The 19692-nt window shown below is 34.6% G+C and overlaps 1 protein-coding gene across 3 annotated transcripts in view; it reads right to left on the minus strand.

The window, feature by feature from the left end:
- LOC149795121 (uncharacterized) overlaps window positions 1-18089 on the minus strand; it is a 51374-nt gene extending 33285 nt beyond the window's left edge. For 2 of the 3 annotated variants that reach the window (XM_089964039.1, XM_089964038.1), the window contains exons 1-2: window positions 17888-18089; window positions 2857-2913 (exon numbers count right to left, since the gene is read on the minus strand). In XM_089964039.1, the coding sequence (XP_089820165.1) occupies window positions 2857-2913; window positions 17888-17989 (159 nt within the window). In that variant the 5' untranslated portion in view covers window positions 17990-18089. The remainder of the gene's footprint in view (window positions 1-2856; window positions 2914-17887) is intronic. The other variant, XM_089964037.1, reaches the window with a different exon arrangement.
- Window positions 18090-19692: the final 1603 nt, after the last annotated feature.

Below are 19692 nucleotides of genomic sequence, written 5' to 3' on the forward strand. Positions count from 1 at the left end.
TATCCTGGTACATCAACATCGATATTTTGCCTTCGCGTATCTGCTGGTCGATAACACAACGGAACAGGCAGTGTAGGAAATTTTTCGCGTTGCAACTGAAATAATTTTCGTTGAAGTGTGTCTCTTATTATCTTTCTACTTGCAACTATTAAATCATTTTGTCTCCATGATTTAAAAAATCCTTCTTAGGTGTAAATTATTTTACGCATTACTTCACACTGAATTGTATTCGGCTGTAGTCTTATTAATTTTTTTAACTCACTTAATTCTGTATCAAGTGATCTGTGATCGGTATCAATTTCGTCATAGTGATCAACGAAATTCTTCAACCAGTAGTGTGGAGATGCTCCATCAACAGGTGGTGGTTGACCGTGATCACCGCACATTATTACAGCTGTATTTTTGTTAGTAACCAATCGTGAAATGTTTTTAATACCTCTAACGAAACAGTACAGATTTCATCCAAGATAATAACCTTAGGAGCATATTTTTCACCCATTCGATCAGGAGTCCATAAATCACCTTTTCATCTGAAAAATCTATGGTAGGTACACGAACTAACCCCTCGTTGCTTCATCTCTCGCGCGAGTCTGTGTGTTGGTGTTAGCACGATCATATCAGAATTCTGAAATAAACTTATTACTCGTGTTGTTTTACCAGAACCACCTAATCCATTCAGATAAACTATTTTATGTCTTCATACTGGATCATATACTGATGGTTCTAACGAAATTTCTAATATTTAATCACGATAATAATTGCCTTTGATTGTAACATCGGCTGATTCACAATAATCAAGAATATTTTCTTTTTTAATTCTCCATGAACCTCATGATTCATCAGTACATACAAAACGATCTAGAAACGCTGAGTGTTTTTTATCGATATAAAACGGGTCAGTAGCAACTCTAACTGCATCACGAGGAAATTTATTTTTCATCGATAATAAATTTATTGAAACATAAGATAACATCGAAGATCTTAAATGAGTATACTGAGGGGATTCTCCATCAATGTAACTGACAACTGTTCCTAGATTTTTTCCGTCAGATATGTAAATATTTTCTCGATTACAGAATATATTTCTTGCGGCGGTATCAGCGATTATAAAATCCAATTCAGCGTCATCCATAATTAATCGTGAATGATGCCGTCGGTGATCATATGCTCCACCTTGAGTAAATTTACCGATTATTTTTCTACCGAGATCTTTTGCTGTTTTTCACTGTTGTTAAGTTTGATTTTGAGGATATTAGGAGCACCATTCACAATCACATTAGCAGGAATACTGGGACAGTCTCGTGAATACTCTTCAATGACCTCATCAATGGTGATATTTTCTCGTGTTGGTAACCAAATCAAATTTTGTTTTTTGTATGATATATTCGCTTTACTAACCGTCAGCGACGTTAGCATCGCACAATCAAGCATATATCTCAATAGCACTATTGGAACCCAACGTTTCTCAGAAAAATGTCTACCAAACAAAACGTAACAAATCCTATGAAGATCTCTAGCAAACTCGAATGATACCACACGAGCAAATCCCGTCAATACAAAATCTGGTAACGCACCATTAATTGATACTCACGTCATTTCATTTGTAGGATGTCAAAATTTTTAAAAGTATTCAGCGCATTCACCCAGTCCTAAAAAACTTCCTGGATAACACGTGACCATATCAACTGATATGATATTTTTATGATCGTATTTGGTATTCCATAAACCGCCGTGTCCGTTTTCAATACAACTCATTTGGACATCCTCGAGGAATTCAACACGAGTTGGTTTCCACGAGTTTTTTTCTCGAGCAGCATAAGCAGCAACCGGTGGAACAGTAAAACAATTGATTAATAATTGTTCTGCTTTTTCTGAATATTTTTCTGCTAGATTTTTTCATCGTATTATCAACAACACCTTCGGTGTCATGGATAATTTTCCACGTGGACCATACATGAGATGCTGCATCATCATAAAACTCTTTTTTGGCTATATTGATTTCAATCAAATCGTTTTCAACATCATCCATATCAAATAAAGGCTTTGTTGCAGTCATAATATATTTTAAACAAATATCTGATATGAATAATGAATCAGTGCAAATGGTTAATGATCGGTTCATCAACTAACTGTGGAAAACCTTGCAGAAAAGAATTCTGTGGACAGCATTCACAGTGTATTCGTAGAGGTGGTTCAGGCCCAATACCATGCCTGAGATGTGGAGTTGGAGTCAGAGAAAAAACACGATTGTGTTCAGACTGTGGTGGAAAACGATAAAGAGAACTTAAAAGACACTACGACAAAAAAACAAATAATGACGATGATAAAATCATCAAGTGCGAAGAGGATTATATAAAAAGGTTCTTAAACAAACCTTCATTTAGACAAATGGTATTATCATAATGAGCGGAGAATTTGTGAGACATCCATTCATTGAAAACTATGAAGCATCTTGCGATGGTGTGGATAGACACTACAGATAAAAAAGTTGGTAATTTTAATAATACTGGTTATCTTAGATTTAGAATTTGGGGCAAGAAACATTATTTATGTCACCGTTTCGTCTTTGAGTGTTTCTTTGGAGTAAAAAAAGACGGTTTTGTGATAGACCATATTGACGGAGATAAATTAAATAATAAAATATCTAATCTAAGAGCAAGTACTCAAAGCGAGAATTGTACAAGAGGGAATACTGGTTATAATAATAAAACTGCTAAAGCGGTTAAATCAATAAATTTATAAACCGGTGAAGAAATAATTTTTCAGTCGATGAACGCGGCCGGAAAATATTTCGGTATTTATTCCGCTGTGGTACGATTTGTTGCAGAAAATATATATAAATCATCGTTTTCTTACCGGTTTGGTAGCTGGATTTCGTTTTCCTATATTCCTCTGATATTGGATAATGAATAACTGAAAAAATATGCAAAAATATTTATTTTATTTATTTTTCTGAAGAAAATATTATTATATAATTTTTCAGATTGTTGTGTAAAATTATTTAGAAATATATTTAATATATTGAATAAAGAAAATACTGATGAAATAATTACTGCTATTGAAAAATTGGAAAATGACGGAATAAAAATCTCAGACGAATTAAATCCTGAAAAAGTTCTTTCTGATTTTGAAACACTACAATAAAGTAAATACGAAGGAAGATATGTTCTGCCATCTGAATACAGGCTTATAAAAAAAATCAGTCTGCGATGTATCAATTACTGGCTACCGTAGACGAAACTCAGATAAAAGAATTTGTTAATTTATCTCGAGCAATCGAAAAGATCAGATCAGAATTGTCTTACGAATATGAAGCAAAGAAAATAATTGATACTCGCGTGAGACAATTAAGAAAAATTTTGAATAATGAATAGATTTATTTACTGAAATATTTTTTTTACTGAAATATTTTTTTAATACTGAAACATTTATTTTTTTACTGAAATTGACTGATTTTGACTAGCAACTACCCTATCACAATTACAAATTTGATTGATTTTCATGATTTTGACAAACATCTACCCTATCAGATTTACAAATTTGATTGTTTTTCATGATTTTGATTAGCAACTACCCTATCAGAATTGACTTTTTCAATGAAATTTCTTGTTTTTTACTGAATTTTTTTTTACTGAAATATTTATTTTTTTTACTGAAATTGATTGATTTTGACTCGTAAATATCCTATCAGAAAAATAAAATCGGTTGATTTTCATGATTTTGACTACCAACTACCCTATCAGAAAAATAAAATCAACAGATTTGTATGATTTTGACTACCAACTACCCTATCAGAATTGATTTTTCAGTAAAAACATAAATTTCTTGTTTTTCATTGAAATATTTATTTTTTTATTTTTTCACTGAAATTATTGAAGATCTCACGAGTAAATTAATACTCAATGTTTTGTTTCTCAGATCCAATAAATTTCCTGACTGATCAGTTAATTTAAAATTTATTCTTGATAACAAACGACTATCAAATTTCAGATAAACATGATTGATTGGCTCTTGTATAAGTAAATGGCGAAAATGAATAAAGAATAAACCCCTGCTGAGCTTGATTTGATGTTGTTGTGTCGGGCTATAGCTACCATCGACGACATCACAAACTAGGATTAACTGCGACAACAGATGTTATATTGACTATTCCTGGTGAAATATGTCGTCCGCCTCCAGATGGATCGTTATTGTATCTAAGAATAGCTGGAATCGGTGGTAATGATTTTCTCCACGCGGCTAGTATTTTAGAAAAGAATTCATCAATGACATGATTGACAGATTTTCTTAATTCGTCCACGTTATATCCGGGAAATTTACAATTCGGTAATTCAGCTTCTGTTAAATGTATACGCGTTTAAAAATAATCGTTTCATTTCTAAATCTTTATTATCAATTATTACCTGAATTAATTGCTGGTGAATATATTCCATGTCGGACACGAGCTGATTTAATATTTCTACGCGTTTGATAATCTCGCTACATGAACTTGATGTATTAAAAACACACTCTTGAAAATACTGTCGTAGCAGCTGTAGTTATTTTTTATGCTTTTGATTAATTTCTTTGAAGAATTCAATAATATCATTTAGTTTAAAAATTATATTTTTTCTTAATACTTTTGATCCTATTTGAATAAATATCTCACTATGTAAAATCCACATCATATCGTCTTTTTTCTGAAAATAAAATTACTACTATGAGTTGTATGTTTTATCACAATTAAATGTGGCTTGTAACTTGGATTAATTTCGTGATATGATTGCCTGTCCGTGATATAATCAGATTATTTTGGTTCAGGTGGTATTGGTGGTTGAATTTCAGGCCATCCTATGACAGTTCTGATTGTACTCTGATAAATATCAACGGCGTATTCAGGTGAATTTATCTCAAAAACCGCAGATAGCGTTGGTTCATAGACTGTTATTTTATTTTAGATTCCTCCTCTCCGGTAATATTTTTTATTCTACGCTGAAATTCATCATTGATTTCTTCGACCTGATAACTACTGGTTGGTATTCCAACGATGATCCAGTCAGGAGTACCATCTGGTTTATTTTTTATCAGCAAATACAAGTGAATTATTTGATAGTAATCCACCAAATGATTTTGATCTGATATTGGGCCAACTATAATATACTCGCAATTGTGACAACGCGATCTCATTTGCTGAAATTGCAGTTGGAAAATTAATACTGAATTCAGGATTATTCGAACTCACCGAGATCATCGTGGTCTTTGGTGGCTTTGTGTTTGACACGATCTGCTGGAGTAATTCCGTCATTATTAATAATTGTGTCTTTAATACCAGCGCTGTTGTATATTTTTATCATCGATGAAAACTCGAAATCAGATATCATCCCATCGCTGAGACTCGCAGATAGCATCGAGGATAATTTAGAATACGCGACAGTTGCTATGTGTAATTTTATTATATAATCGGATAATTTTTCATTTGTACAGGAACATATTTTTTTGCGATGATATTAAGAACACCTGCAATCGTCGTTGTCACTGAAATACAAATTGTGACAGCGACTGGTGCCATCATTGTCATCGCGGATAATATTACGCCGGTTCCAGCAACAACGGCTGATGATGAATAAACAATTACATCAGCGATAACTAATCGTCGTCGATATTTTTTTATTTTTCCTGTGTACGCGTCGATGATATTTTTTAATGCTGTTTGCCATTCACGCGCTTGATTATATCTGTATCGAGATGCGTCGTCGATTGAGGTATTCATAATTTATTTTATTTAAGTAACCAATTGAGGTGTTTCAGCTACAAACTCTATGCACCACCAGTAAGATGTTGTGGCTGATATCTTATCATCAGCTGGTTTTAAGATAAATTCTTCTTCGGTTCCTTTATTTAATAAAACAGTCACAACCCCCGATGATATATCGGAGGAATATCGCCAGAGGTATTTTATTGTAGTTATTCTGATTTTTACAGGACTAAAAACAGATAACCTGTATACACCAGTGACTGGTGCGGTGAATTTGATAGTACTATCTTGTGACAATATTGCAGATCCCGTTGATACCGTAGATACAATATTACTGATCTGTGATGAGATTCCATGTGGAATTTTAATAAGACCAGTTTTTTCAATAACTCCAGTGATTAATACTCGAATTCCTTCAAATTTTTCGATATTATTCTTGATATGAGCGAGTTTTATACTGATATTATCTGGAATACCGATGAATTCGTTATTGATTTCATTAATTTTTCTAACTTTTTTTCGAAGATTTATGAAATCATTCACGTGAGTGTCATAATCGGTCCGTCGAACTATATCATTTAATTTGATATTACTCGTTTTTAATTTTCCATGCTGGTCTTGAAAAACAACAACCTCATCCGGATCTATTTAAATAATAATAAAATGATAAACGGTTATTAATTTCGTCTTTTGTTGCGTATTTTGACGGATCTACACTAGAATAATTTTTCATCATTCTTGACAGGAGAGATCTTCCATAAATATCGACCATTATTCATTATTGACTGATTTAATTTATCTGCTGTGTATTCGTGAACGACTTTATGATATGGTTTGATTGATTTTGATAACGTGTCAAGAACATTAATTTATTCATAACCACATATCGGAGGATCAGTTAGTTTTTGTGTTGGCAAAGTTGAATACCAAACTGGAGTTTGCGATCGTCGTATATATTTTAAAAACTCAATTGGTGGTGCTATCCATATAAATCAAAATAAATAATTTCCCGCGGATTTATTGCGAAAGCAACCCAGTGAGTTCCTGGACCATCACTATTATCAACATTGATAATACCGGTTTCATTATGATTTGGTTGCTCCGGTAACTGATCTCGCATAAAAACACCTCTAAAGAATTTTATTTTTAGTTTTTTAGCGGCATTGATCAAATCAAAATTTGATAACGGACGCATTGCGTCTGTCAACGCCGTTTTGGATACCATGCTGGAGGGGTTCCTGGTAGTCTTAGACCTTTTCCGTACCATGCCGGAGGGGTTCCTGGTAGTCTTAATCCGGATCCCTTTCTTAATTATATTGTCCTCCAGTTATTTTTTCTGATATTTTATGAGCAGCATATCCAACTCCACCTAATGCAGCTGCTTTTGCAACAACTGGAGGAACAGCAGCTAATTTTGCTGCAATATAAGGTATAGCTGCAAGAAGCGGAAGAAAACCACCTGTTTTAATCATATCCTTGATGGCATTCGGAGACAGATCAAGTTGGATTCAGGTCTTTTCTTGTTTTGCTTTATTAAAAATTTTTAGTCGTGTTTTGGTCAGTGACAATTTATTTGGACCACCGTTGGAAATTTGATCTTCTTTTAATATCATTTTTATTCCACAGATTTTTTGCTGATTTTGATTGAAGTTTGTTTTTACCTGACTCGGAGTCAGATTCACACTAGCATTACTATATGGCATTTTGTAATAAAAGCGATTGATTTAAATTAATCTCACATGTTTTCCACCGGAGCATCAACGACTCTCATTTGTCCACCAATACCCTCAAGCAACATTGTTCTATCGCTGAGTATAACAGCAATTGCTCTGAATCTAGCACCTGGATTTATTTTAGCTTTAAAGTGTATATCAACAACAGAGTGTTTAAAAAAATCGATATGTACTAGTGAAAAATAATAAATGGGATAGAAATTTGCAAAATCCAATTGTGATATCTGTAAACCGGTATCGATATTTTGATCTCTTCCGATAAAACTCATCAAACGATAATAAACGCGTGATACCTGATTTTCTTCAAAATTTAATGAAATTTCCTCAGATGGTTCTTGGTGTCCTTTTATCCTCAATGACACCTAGGTAGCATTAAATTTATCAAATACCATTGGATTTCTTTCTTGATTATTTAATTGATCAGCTCTTTGAAGAGCAATAAAGATATGTCTTGGCGCAGAAACACCCTGTTGTGATGAAATATGCCAAGTAAAATTATTAATTGCATCGGTTTCAATACTACCAACAATTGTCGTTAACCACGACATTATTGATTTACCGCCTTGATCCATAAAAGAGAGCATTTTTTTGTTCTTCAGTGATCGATGGAGTCATTACTGGCATCCATACTGTGAGTTTAGATAATACTACCTTATCAGCATCACCAGCCTCTCTCCAGATAGCATCGTTACTATCACCTTTTCTCACAAGTACAACTGTGTGTTTAGCTCCATAAATAACTTTTTTGACATTTCTACAAAATTCAAAAATATGAGATAATGGAATTGCACAAGAACATTTTCTACAATTACCTACTAACATCATTTTACGTGTAGCAAATCCTAGATTGTGTTCACGATTAACATCAATAACTCCTGATTCCACATCTGTGTCAGCGTTATTGTCAGAATGTTTTTTTGGTCTTCTCGTAATATGTGATCTATGATCAGGACTTTTAAAATTATCCTTGGCAAACATCATAATTGGACCAGCTGATCTAGTGTAATCGTTTGAATATCTCGCTAAGCCTATAAATGTTGTAGCAACGTCGATGTTATCATTAATTGTCTCGATTTCCTTTCCATCGATCATATATATCGCACTCTTAAATAATGCCATAATACCGTTATTGACAAAACCGACTCTGAAATCATCTGCATATGGATTACCGTCTGCTTTTACAATTTCACCTATAACCTCAATGAATGCCTCGCGAGGTAGAATATATCTACTTGTATCCTGAATTCGTAGTTCAATTCGCGTTCTTGTATTTGGTTCTATTGTATCATAAGAATAATGTTGATAATCGCGTTTTGATTCATCTTTATATACCGGTGCATCCATATCAAAAGCTGGATCTGATATCCGTTTAAACATTTTATAATAAATTTGTTATCTTCTAAAACGAAGACCACTTCCTGATATCAGGCTCGTATTTTGTTCGGTTCCTTGATTTATCAACTCGTTTAGTTTTTCATTTGCTGCCTCATTTATTACCTTACTAACATCGCCAGGCATAACCTCAGTGCTAGGTAATTTAACCGGTTGTCGTCGTATTAATCTTTTTATTCTGTCTTTAACCGCATGAAACGCTTTACTAGCGGTACTAGCAATAGCAGCAGGGGCTTTATCACGAACAAAATCCATCGCTTTCATCGATAACTGTTTTGCAATAGGCGCTGCTTTAGAAGCTATCCTTGTAAAAAAATCTTTGATATCATCACCGACTCCGCTTCCCTAGATGATCTTGTATACTGGTAACCGCGAGTTTATAACTCGAACGGGTAAATGTCCACGATGATGTTTGTGTACAATCATTTTATTTAATTACTTATTTATCTAACAACTAATCGCTGTAGTCATCAACGATTTCATCAATGAGATTTCGATAAATACTGATATTCATGATACCACCCTGAAATAATCGCCGACAGATATCAGCTGCTTCATTAATTATTTCTGGTGAATTGTTCCCGGCTCGTTTTCCTCCTATAAGAACCTCCAATCGTGATACATCATTGACGATATTATTAGGACAAATATAATTATTTCCTAAACCACGACCGATAGCACCGGATGCGTCATGAAACTCTTCTTCTGGAGATTGTGGTCGAGGAGGTTGTTGCTGAGGAGGTTGTTGTTGTCGCTGAGGTTGTTGTTGTTGCTGAGTTTGTTGTTATGGAGGAGGTTGTTGTCGCTGAGATTGTTGTCGCTGTTGTTGTAATTGTAAAAAATATTTATCTATTTCTCCAGAATATTGATCATATCTAAAATCAGTATTTCTTACGCTATCAAGGTTATAACGTATACGATATATCCATTTGTACCACATTTCGCGACTAATATTATCACCTTGATAATCGGGTTTTAAAATTCTTGATCGATAAGGATGACTCTGCGCGGCATACATAGCTAAATTTCTTAAGTCTTCATTCTTTATTATAGATTTAATACCATCTTCAGTAACTTTTTCATTTATATCAACCCTAGCCCTGGCTTGTTTTAATTCTGATGCATCATCGCCATCAGGTGGTTCTCCAGCGGGTTGAGCTGTTTCTCCAACAGGTTGAGCTATACCTGCTCAAAGATTTCTTCGTTCCGCTGTTTGTTTCAATAGTGGAAAAATACCCTTATCATCATCTTTATCTTTAGTATCTCCCATTATAACCCTTTCAGTGGTCGCAGGAACTTTTTCAGTAGCCGTGGTGACAGGTTTAAATAATAATTCAGATAATTCTGCGAAACTTCGTTTTGCTTCTTCTCTCGCTTGTATTTTTCGTCTGATAGAATCTCTCACAGGAATATATTTTTTTTATTGCTTCTAGTCGTTCTCGTGCTAATCTAACAGAATGTGCTTCTCCAATATCCATTATTATTGATACAATAATAATTTTAATTCATCGAATTGGACTAGATACATTTTTTGGATGAAATGTAGAGCAGCAGGGAAGGCGTGCTTTCAAACTCGCCACAAGAAACGGTCTTATTAGACTAACACGAATAAATCATCAAGGAGGCTTTACTTTTGGTAAATAACACATTCTACTATGATTTTTTTCCAGGAAGTCTTATTTTGACGATCCACGGGTGTACCAATTAAAGGCTGTTCGCCTTCCCTGCTGCTTCCCCCATAAAGAAAAAGAAAGATGTATATGATAAAGTTTTCTTTTTACCACAGCCTAAATATACATAAAGTTAACAAGAACTCATAGAAATTACACACATTGTACATGAAATAATACATTGTTATACATGGGAAAGTGCGTCTGCTATTAAATTATCTTTTCCCTTGATGCGCCTGATGTCAAGATTATATCCCTGTAACAATAAACTCTACCTTAATAGTCTTTGAGTTTTATTTTTCATCTTGCCGATGAAAGTAAGGGGATTGTAGTCACTAAACACAATCATCGTAGAAGGAGCTTAAATAAGGTAAACTTCAAAATTTTGTAATACCAATATCAAAGACAAACATTCCATCTCGATTGTTGAGTAATTTATCTGATGCTTATTTAATTTCTTAGAAACATAGCACACTGTGTGACCAATACGATTTTACATCTTCTTGAATCAAAACTGCTCCAACCCCAACATCACTTGCATCAGCGGAAAATTTAAATGATTGGCTGAAATTTGGAATTGTGAGAACTGGCGCGCATTAAAGTATTGCTTTTAACTTGTCAAATGCCCATTGACACTTTTCAGTTCAAAAGATATTGTTTTTCTTACTCAATAAATTTGTCAGGGGTTCAATGACTATAGAAACATTGGAACGAAATTTTCGATAGTATCCGGCCATACCTAAAATCGCATCAGTTGCTTTTAATTAACCGGCACGGGAAATTCAGAGATAGCATTGACCTTAACATCTCTTGGTTTTACTTGTCCATATCCCACGATATGTCCTAGGAAAGTTGCACTAGCACAGAAGAACTCACTTTTGGATAAATTAATTGTCAAACATGCATATGTGAGTCTTTCAAAGAATTCCCGAATTGTTGCTAGATGTTCTTTCAAGGTGTCGTTGTAGATGATATAAGCATCACGATTGTCTAGACCAAAGGCAGTCATATTCATGAGACGTTGAAATATACATGGCGACCCTTTCATCCCAAACGGCATAACTTTTTATTGGTGAAGTCCATCTTTAGCCACGAAAGACGAAATTTCCTGTGCTCTTTCCGTTTGTGGAATTTACCAAGATCCTTTCAAAAGGACAAATATTGTGACATACTTGGCATTCCCGATCTTATCAATACAATCATCGATTCTTGGTAATGGGAATGAATCTATTTTTGTCACACTATTCACCTTCCCATAATCAGTACACATACGGAAAGTGTTATCTGGTTTTCGAACAAGTATGCATGGTGAACTAAAATCACTTTTACTGGGCTCTATAAAATAGTTCTCTAGCAAATACTCAATTTCCTTTTTCAAGTATTCCTGTTTGAGAGGGTTCATCCTGCACGAGTGTTGTTTCACATATTTGGAATTTACAATTTCAACGTCATGAAAAATGTTGTTTGTTCTTATAGGAACATCCGGAAATAAGTGCTCATATTCAAATAATAATTACTTAAGTTCATTTCTTTCTTGCACTTGCAAATGTGAACGTTTGTGATCGAGCTGTTTCATAATTTCTAAATTCCGAAGATTTGTCACTCCAATATCAGTAGAATCCGATGATATTCCTTCACTTAAATTTTCACTGAGTGGGACAGGTACAACTAAATTAATTGAATGTTTAACCTGACTATCTCTTTCAAACAACTGGTATTCCTATAATTTATTCAGATCCCAGGAGCACTTATATTATTATTTAACTCATTTATTTTCTTCTTAAGTTTGTAAGGGCCGTAATATCTAAACTGAAGAAAAATTTGAAGAATGAACAAGAGAGACATAACTCCATTATTACCAAACTCAAAAGTTCTCTTCATTGAAGTTCTGTCAAACCGTAATTTCACCTTTGGCTTGAATTGCTGAATGCCAGATTAATGCATAATAGGCTGGATAGTTCCAGACCTAAAATGTGACCTTTGACCCGACTAGATAGATTTGTGAAGGTCAATTGGGTAAAAAACTTGATCAAAATTGCCTCTGGATAAATTCTTGACGCACACATAATGGTCAACAGGTATTGGTTATCTGACTTTGTCTTATGTAATTCTACCAAATGGTTCGTCAAAGGTAGGCATACGTTGTAGATGAGCCTTGTATATTTTATGATTGGGTTTCTTTACCATTTGACTGGTATGACAAGAACTACAGTATTTCCAACATCACTTTTGCTTTTGGCCAATAGAAGTGAGTCAAGATCTTTTGCTAAGTTTTATTAATCTCTAAATGACCAGCCAATGGAGTTTCATGGGCCAAACTAAGTATTTCCTGTCTGTAAGGATTTGGAACTGCAACTTGATAGTTCACTGACCACTCATCATCAACAGGTACCTCTGTAGGTCTCCACTTTTTCATAAGAATTCCATTTTTAATGAAATAACTGACAGGACCTTCAGTAGCACCAGTTTCCCTAATGGTCCTTTGAAACAAACAGGTGATTTCAGGATCATTGTCCTGTTCGACGACAAGTGTTTATCGTTTATAACCCCAATTAAAATAAAGAGAATGTGTAGTTAAAAGAGGATCACTGTGATCAAACCTTCTGATTAATCCAAACAAAGAGTGAAAGTGACATCATCAAAAGCCTGACCAATACATGTGTCAGCTAAAGGACTACTTTCCTTATCAACATCATTTTCAAGCGCTTTCTTTGCCATAGTTCTGGTAACTGCACAAGCTGGGAATAAATCAGGGAATACTTTTTCAATTGGATAAGATTTTTGATCCATGCAAAGCTTGTCAGTTTCAAGTGCATTAACCACAACCTTGTCTCCAGCTAGGTGGTTGCCTAGGAATAATTAATGCCCTCGATGGGTAAAACATACCCTGTGCCGACTGTCACGGGTCCCTGAGATTAAGACTGAGGACAAATTTACACTATGGAGGGGAACATTAACAAAGCCGCACTCTACTCCCTGAATAAGAACACTCACATTAGAAGAAGGCTTCTCAGAAAAAGGCAAAGTACCTGACAAAAAAGACTCTGAGAAGCTCCTGTGTCCCTTGAAATAATAGGTGTATGATTGACCGAATCACCCAAGAGTTATATATAACCCATCGATATGAATGGTTCAGAATTCTCCATAACAAAAATCAGACTGGGGTTTATTAGTTTCAACATATCAATTGCTTACAATACATGACCGTGACCTTGACCTCTTAGATATAAGAACATTTGGAATAGGTCTGTCCTGATTCTAATGTCTATTTTTCAATTTGCAGCAATCAGAAATAACGTGTCCTTTTTCTTGCAATAAATACACGTAGGAAGAGACAAGGATATTGAATCAAGCCTATCAGAAGGTTGATTTTTAGAAGATATTCCAAATTGCGTTTTAGAGGGGTTTCATTAGGCAGAAATTCATTTCTGCCAGAAGACTGTTCAATATAAGTCTCATATACAAAAGAAACTTTATGAGTTAAGGAATGCTCATCAGCAGCTCGAGCAGCATTTTCCAAGCTTTCAGTCTGATGCTCGTCACGATAAGGCTTAATGCCACTTATGGACACAGCTTTTGAAATCTTTAAGTAATACAGGTTTTTTGCCACTTTCATAATCTCGTTCAATTTTCTTGGTTAAGCACCATCCATCAAATAATTGCTCTTTTCTGTAGCACATTCGACATGAGTTTGTCCAGCTTCTTTTCTATAGTTTCTGAATTTTCGCAGATAAGTTTCAGAGACTAACTCATAACCCTTTAAGATACATTCTTTAGCCACATCGTAGTTACCGCTTTGGTGAACTGACAGTGAATTGTAAATATCACTAGCCTTATCAGTGTGTAACCATTGTAATAACTGAGTCCAATGTTCCCTTGGCTATTTCAAATTTTCAGCAACTTTTTCAAAACGAGTAAAATATTTGTCTACTTTTTCTTTGAAAGGGGGCACTAACCAAATATTCTTTGCAAGATCAAAACTTAAATTCGTATTTGAAGTGTGAATATGCTTTTCACTTGCCAGCTCCATTTCTTTTATTCTAAATTGATATTCCCTATCTTTCTCTATTGTTTCCTTATCTAACTACATTTGTTTTTCTTGTAACTGCATTTGTTTTTCTTTCTCTCTTTCTTCCGCTTGTTAATGGATGTGTTGTTTTTGTAACTGCATTGTCTTTCTTTCTCTTTCTCTTCCGCTTGTAAATGCATTTGTTCTTTTTGTAACTGTATTTGTCTTTCTTTCTCTTTTGGTGCCGCTTGTAAATACATTTGTTTTTCTTTTTTATCTTTCTGTAGTACCAACTTCTTCAGCTCTAATTCCATCTTGTATTTTAATTCTAATTCCTTTACTTTTCTGTCAGAGTCTGATACAGACTTGCTGATCGAAACTAAAGCACTTTTATCCAAAACATTCTTTTCCACCAAATACTGAAACAAAATATTTCTTATTTCTTGTTTCTTACAGGAAGTCTTTACCTTAGTAAGACCGTATTTTCTGGAAAGTTGAATAAATTCATCTTTTTTGAAAAGATCTCATTCTTCCTGGGTAGGAATTGAAAGAAAAATTTCCACTTTTGATGACATTTTAGAAAAGCTGGCCGATTTCACTAAATATTTCAAAAACTAGGGGAATTCAAATAGAAAAAAAATTAAAATTTTCTGAAATATTATAGCCAAAGTTAAAATTCCCGGACGACCAACCCCATTCTTATGCTACGTGTTTAGGCTTGAATAAACAGTAACATACGAAAGAGTGAAAACAACATGGTTTGAAAAATATAACAAACAATTTCTTCCCTGGAAAATTACTGTAAAAATAAAAAGAATAAGAACTTACGGTTTTAAGAATCAAATCCAAAAATAATCCAAGAATAATCCAGGAATAAAATTTTAGAAATCCTAATAATAAAATGTTCTAATGAATTCAAGTTCGAGTCCAGACGAAGAATCCAAGATGGAAGGCGATGATGTATGCTGTAGCCTGCTCATTGTTGTTGTCTACAGTTCCTTTTAGAAACACAATAAATAACACTCTTGTGTTGGAAATCCAAACAAAATGTCTTTGTTCAAGAATTTTGTATGAGCACAAAAATATTTCTAGAGAAATGAATTAATCTTTTAGAATCCAAATAACTTTAAGGAAAATTAACATATAACTCGAAAACTGGCTACTGCAGAAGGAAACGACTTGACATCAATCATTTTTAAGCCTAGGCTGACTAAATTCTTTCTAAGCATCACATATTAAAAATAACTAATGTGCAGTTTCGGAAATGCCTGAATTGCGAAATAGAGGATCACGTGATCATATTTATATACAAAAATCACGTAGTCCCAGTATGATCTTGATAAAAACCAATCATATGACTCCGAAAAAAAAAGTTGTTTACGACACTAAAACTATTTACAAGCCTAGGGTCACATATTCAATATAGCCTCAATCTTAACATTATTATTCCCATAATAAAAATAAATTAAAAATAACTTGTTCACATGGCTGTTACTAATTTTGAATTAAGATCGGGAACCAGGTCAGCCTTATGTTTCCGAAAATTAACAGTCATGGTCAAACTGTTTTCTGGAAAATGTAAGAGTTCCTAGTGAACAGAACTACATTATTTTCACATATAATTAAATTTAAAAAATAGGAAGATTCTGAAACTTGCAAATAATTAAATCAGATATAAATTAAATCAAATATAAATAACAATATCTTATTAACAATAGTCTGAACTGAATAGTTCATTGGTTTTGTCAGCAGGCTTGTAGTACACGCGTACGTTCAAGATTCTACGACCAGGTGCATCGGTATTTACGGCTTTTGTATGATTGCCAGCACATAGCAATATCAGACTGATGTGAGGTCAGGTCTAAACAAAAAACAATCATACTAATCACGTGGTCTTTAAGCAATATGTACTCAGCAACAACCGAAAAGAAAATCGCACAGATATGTTGTTGTTGTTGTTGTAGGGTTTAACGCCATTTTTCAGCACACTATAGGCTATACATGGCGGCCAGTATTAATGGTGGAAGAAGAACCCGGGAGAACCATGGAAAGAACCACCGACCCACGAGAAGCTACTGGCAAGCTTTCTCACATACCCACATTGGCCGAATCCGAGACTCGAACCCACGCAGACAGAGGTCAAATGGCAGTGATCCGTAACGGAGAGCGCTTTAGACCACTCGGCCACTCGGGACCCCCGGCACAGTTATGTTTATCTTCCATTTGTATCTCACACATGCATTTAATTCAAGCAAACATGGAAATATGGGCGCCTAGATTCCTTGCTAAAATGAAACACCTGATTTTGATTTATTTATCCCGTGAGGACACTTTTCTATCACAAATAGTCAGAAATGCCTCCATGGAAACAAACTGGAATTGACATTACGCCATACGTTTACATTAATATACCATTCTGGGGACGTACGGGAAATCCTAAGTTAAAATCGTGCATAGGTTAAACTTTGAAGGTAAATAGTAGCATTGTTACAAGTGGTTGGCATAGACTGGGTTTCATGATAACATTATTAGAGATGACCTCAATATACGTCACAGTAAGTATGAACTGGAGATACAGTATTGTTTAACTTGTCCATAAGCTTGACATGTATCTGACGATATGGCCTCAGACTGGAAATTTAATGTTAACTTGAGGTGTTCTTTAGACTGGTTCCATGCTGTAAATAATTGTGGCCAGAGGACTGGTAATGTAAAAATGTATCGATACTATCATGTACGTTCTTTTTTATATACTGTTCAAACACACACCGCTTCTATCCAGCATCCGATATTTTTTTAATCCAGCACACTACACATAATATCTATCATCTAATTATTGATATACAATCCAAACACTCATCCCTAATAGTCAACGAAAATGGTATTTGTGGTTAAACACACGCCCCACCTACATACAAGCTATCACAAAAGAGTGGTTAGGACTCCAAAGAAGAGGGATTAAATAGAAACAAACACACTCTCACACACAAGCAAAGCGTAGGGATATTTATAGACACACCACTATAACCTCGAACAAACATTCTGTACTATGATACAAGGATATAAGTGTTTACATACGCACCGCTATAACTTTGCACATACAGTCATTCTATACTATCACTTTGAGGTTTTTAGTTTAAAATTTTGATTGTAAAAATAACCAGTGATATAAGCAAAGATACAAATGAAAACTATGGCAATGATTCAAGGTTGACAGTGGCGTAAGGTAAGACTAGATCTCCATTAATTTAGCAGAGTGTCATTTTTGCCATGGATGCACACTAAGTTTCTGCGCTAATTGATAACCTTAATGTTTATAAACCACTTTTCTATTGACATTTATACTAACCTGTGAACTATATAACAGCAGGTGTATACCATATGATGTAGCATCAATTTCCCGATTTCCATCACCACCTGAACATTCCTTCACAGTAATAAAAATAAACATTGATTTCAGCACATTTACGTACTCTATTGGGCAGTCACTGAAGCTGTGTCTCTCAACACACGCTGTTTCCTACTGACTGACATGGACTGCATACTAAATCATTTTTAGACCGTTTCGCACTGATTGACCGAGCTACTTTACATACGAAAGGGAGCATTGTGTTACATGTACCTCAAATCATTATCTCATACACATTTTAACCGTGTATAACCACTGTACTGAAGTGTTTAAACATCTTTTAAAAGGTTTACACTGAACTATTTCGCCGTTAACCTAACTGTTTACGCTAGATCTTAAGGTAAGGAAATCATTAATAGGCGTTTGATTTTTTTTTTCACGTTACGTTATCATCCACAATATGCTATTAGTGTCTGACATAAATTCTAACCCTTGATGTTTGTCACCGGTTGACTTGGCTACATTACATACTAAAGGGAGTAGTGACAAAAGCCAACTGCCCTTGGAAAGGCATTTTCACACTGAATGACCTTGTCACACGAATGGCTTCTTGAGATACTGTGAGTATAGTGCACACAATGTTAATAGATAAGTACTTTAGATAAAGTCACGCATAAAATAGCCGAGTTTTAGTTTTATATTTTAAAGTTGTAATGTTTTAAAATGGACTCTTAGGGTTTCACGTGGTGAGTCTATCTAAAAGTGTATCTAAAACTGTAACACTTGAGCGTGCTATGGCTGGGAAATGTGTTTTTCGTTTTCAGAGCGCCCAGTTGTAGAATTTCGATTGTGTTGCCATATTTTATATAGTCAGTCAATGAGTGTAGTTTTTACAACAAAAAAAAAATAGTTGTAAAGTTAAAGATGATGATCTTTTGAGAATGTCCATCACCCACAGCATATTGAAGGCTCTTGTCTGAAGTGAGAGAAAAATGGAAAACAAATACGTTCTCTAGACATTAAACATAATGGAGAGCAGAATAAAGGTTGGTTAGTTGATTTTAACGACACTGTTAGTTCAATAATTGGTTACACCATGCAGAGGAAATTGGGACTAAGTGTTTTTCCCAAGAACACACTGAGGTAACCATATCGATGCCGACCTAAGAGGGTCTCAAAAACATCCACTGTTGAATTAAAAGACTGACTGCTCGACGCAAAAAAGCTACATAAAAGGAACGCACACAGGGATTATTGCCTGAAAATAACAGGGGATGATAAAAGGCAAAAATATGGGATGTCATTTGTAATATTTTGCGGCATTATTGGTCGAGTAAAACAAAATATCGTTAATATGAGACACAGAAACAAGAACATCACTTGCATACGAAACAACACCAAGCACCACATCGTTAGTATGTCACAGCAGCATGCACAACATCACTTGTATGAGACAGGAACAAGGAAAACATTTATAGTATGAAATACAGCAAGAAACGCAGCAAAAGGCACAACATCGCTGTAAGAGACACAACAATAGGCAAGTCAGTAGTAAGGTGGGATACTTTACGGACAATGGAAATTCCAGTCAAAACACCCCTGGGACACTTTACGGACAATGGAAATTTAACATGGCGAAAAATCGTGGGAACATATACGGACAAGGGGAATTAACATGGGAATAAATCGTGGGACACTTTACGGACAAGGGGAATTTAACATGGGAATAAATCGTGGGACAATCTACGGACAAGGGGAATTTAACATGGGATTTTTTTTTAAAATTTTTTTTAAAAAAGGGGTAG

The sequence above is a fragment of the Sinohyriopsis cumingii genome, chromosome 7 (genome assembly GCF_028554795.1).
Source record: "Sinohyriopsis cumingii isolate HCF-2022 chromosome 7, ASM2855479v2, whole genome shotgun sequence".
NCBI lineage: Eukaryota > Metazoa > Mollusca > Bivalvia > Unionida > Unionidae > Sinohyriopsis > Sinohyriopsis cumingii.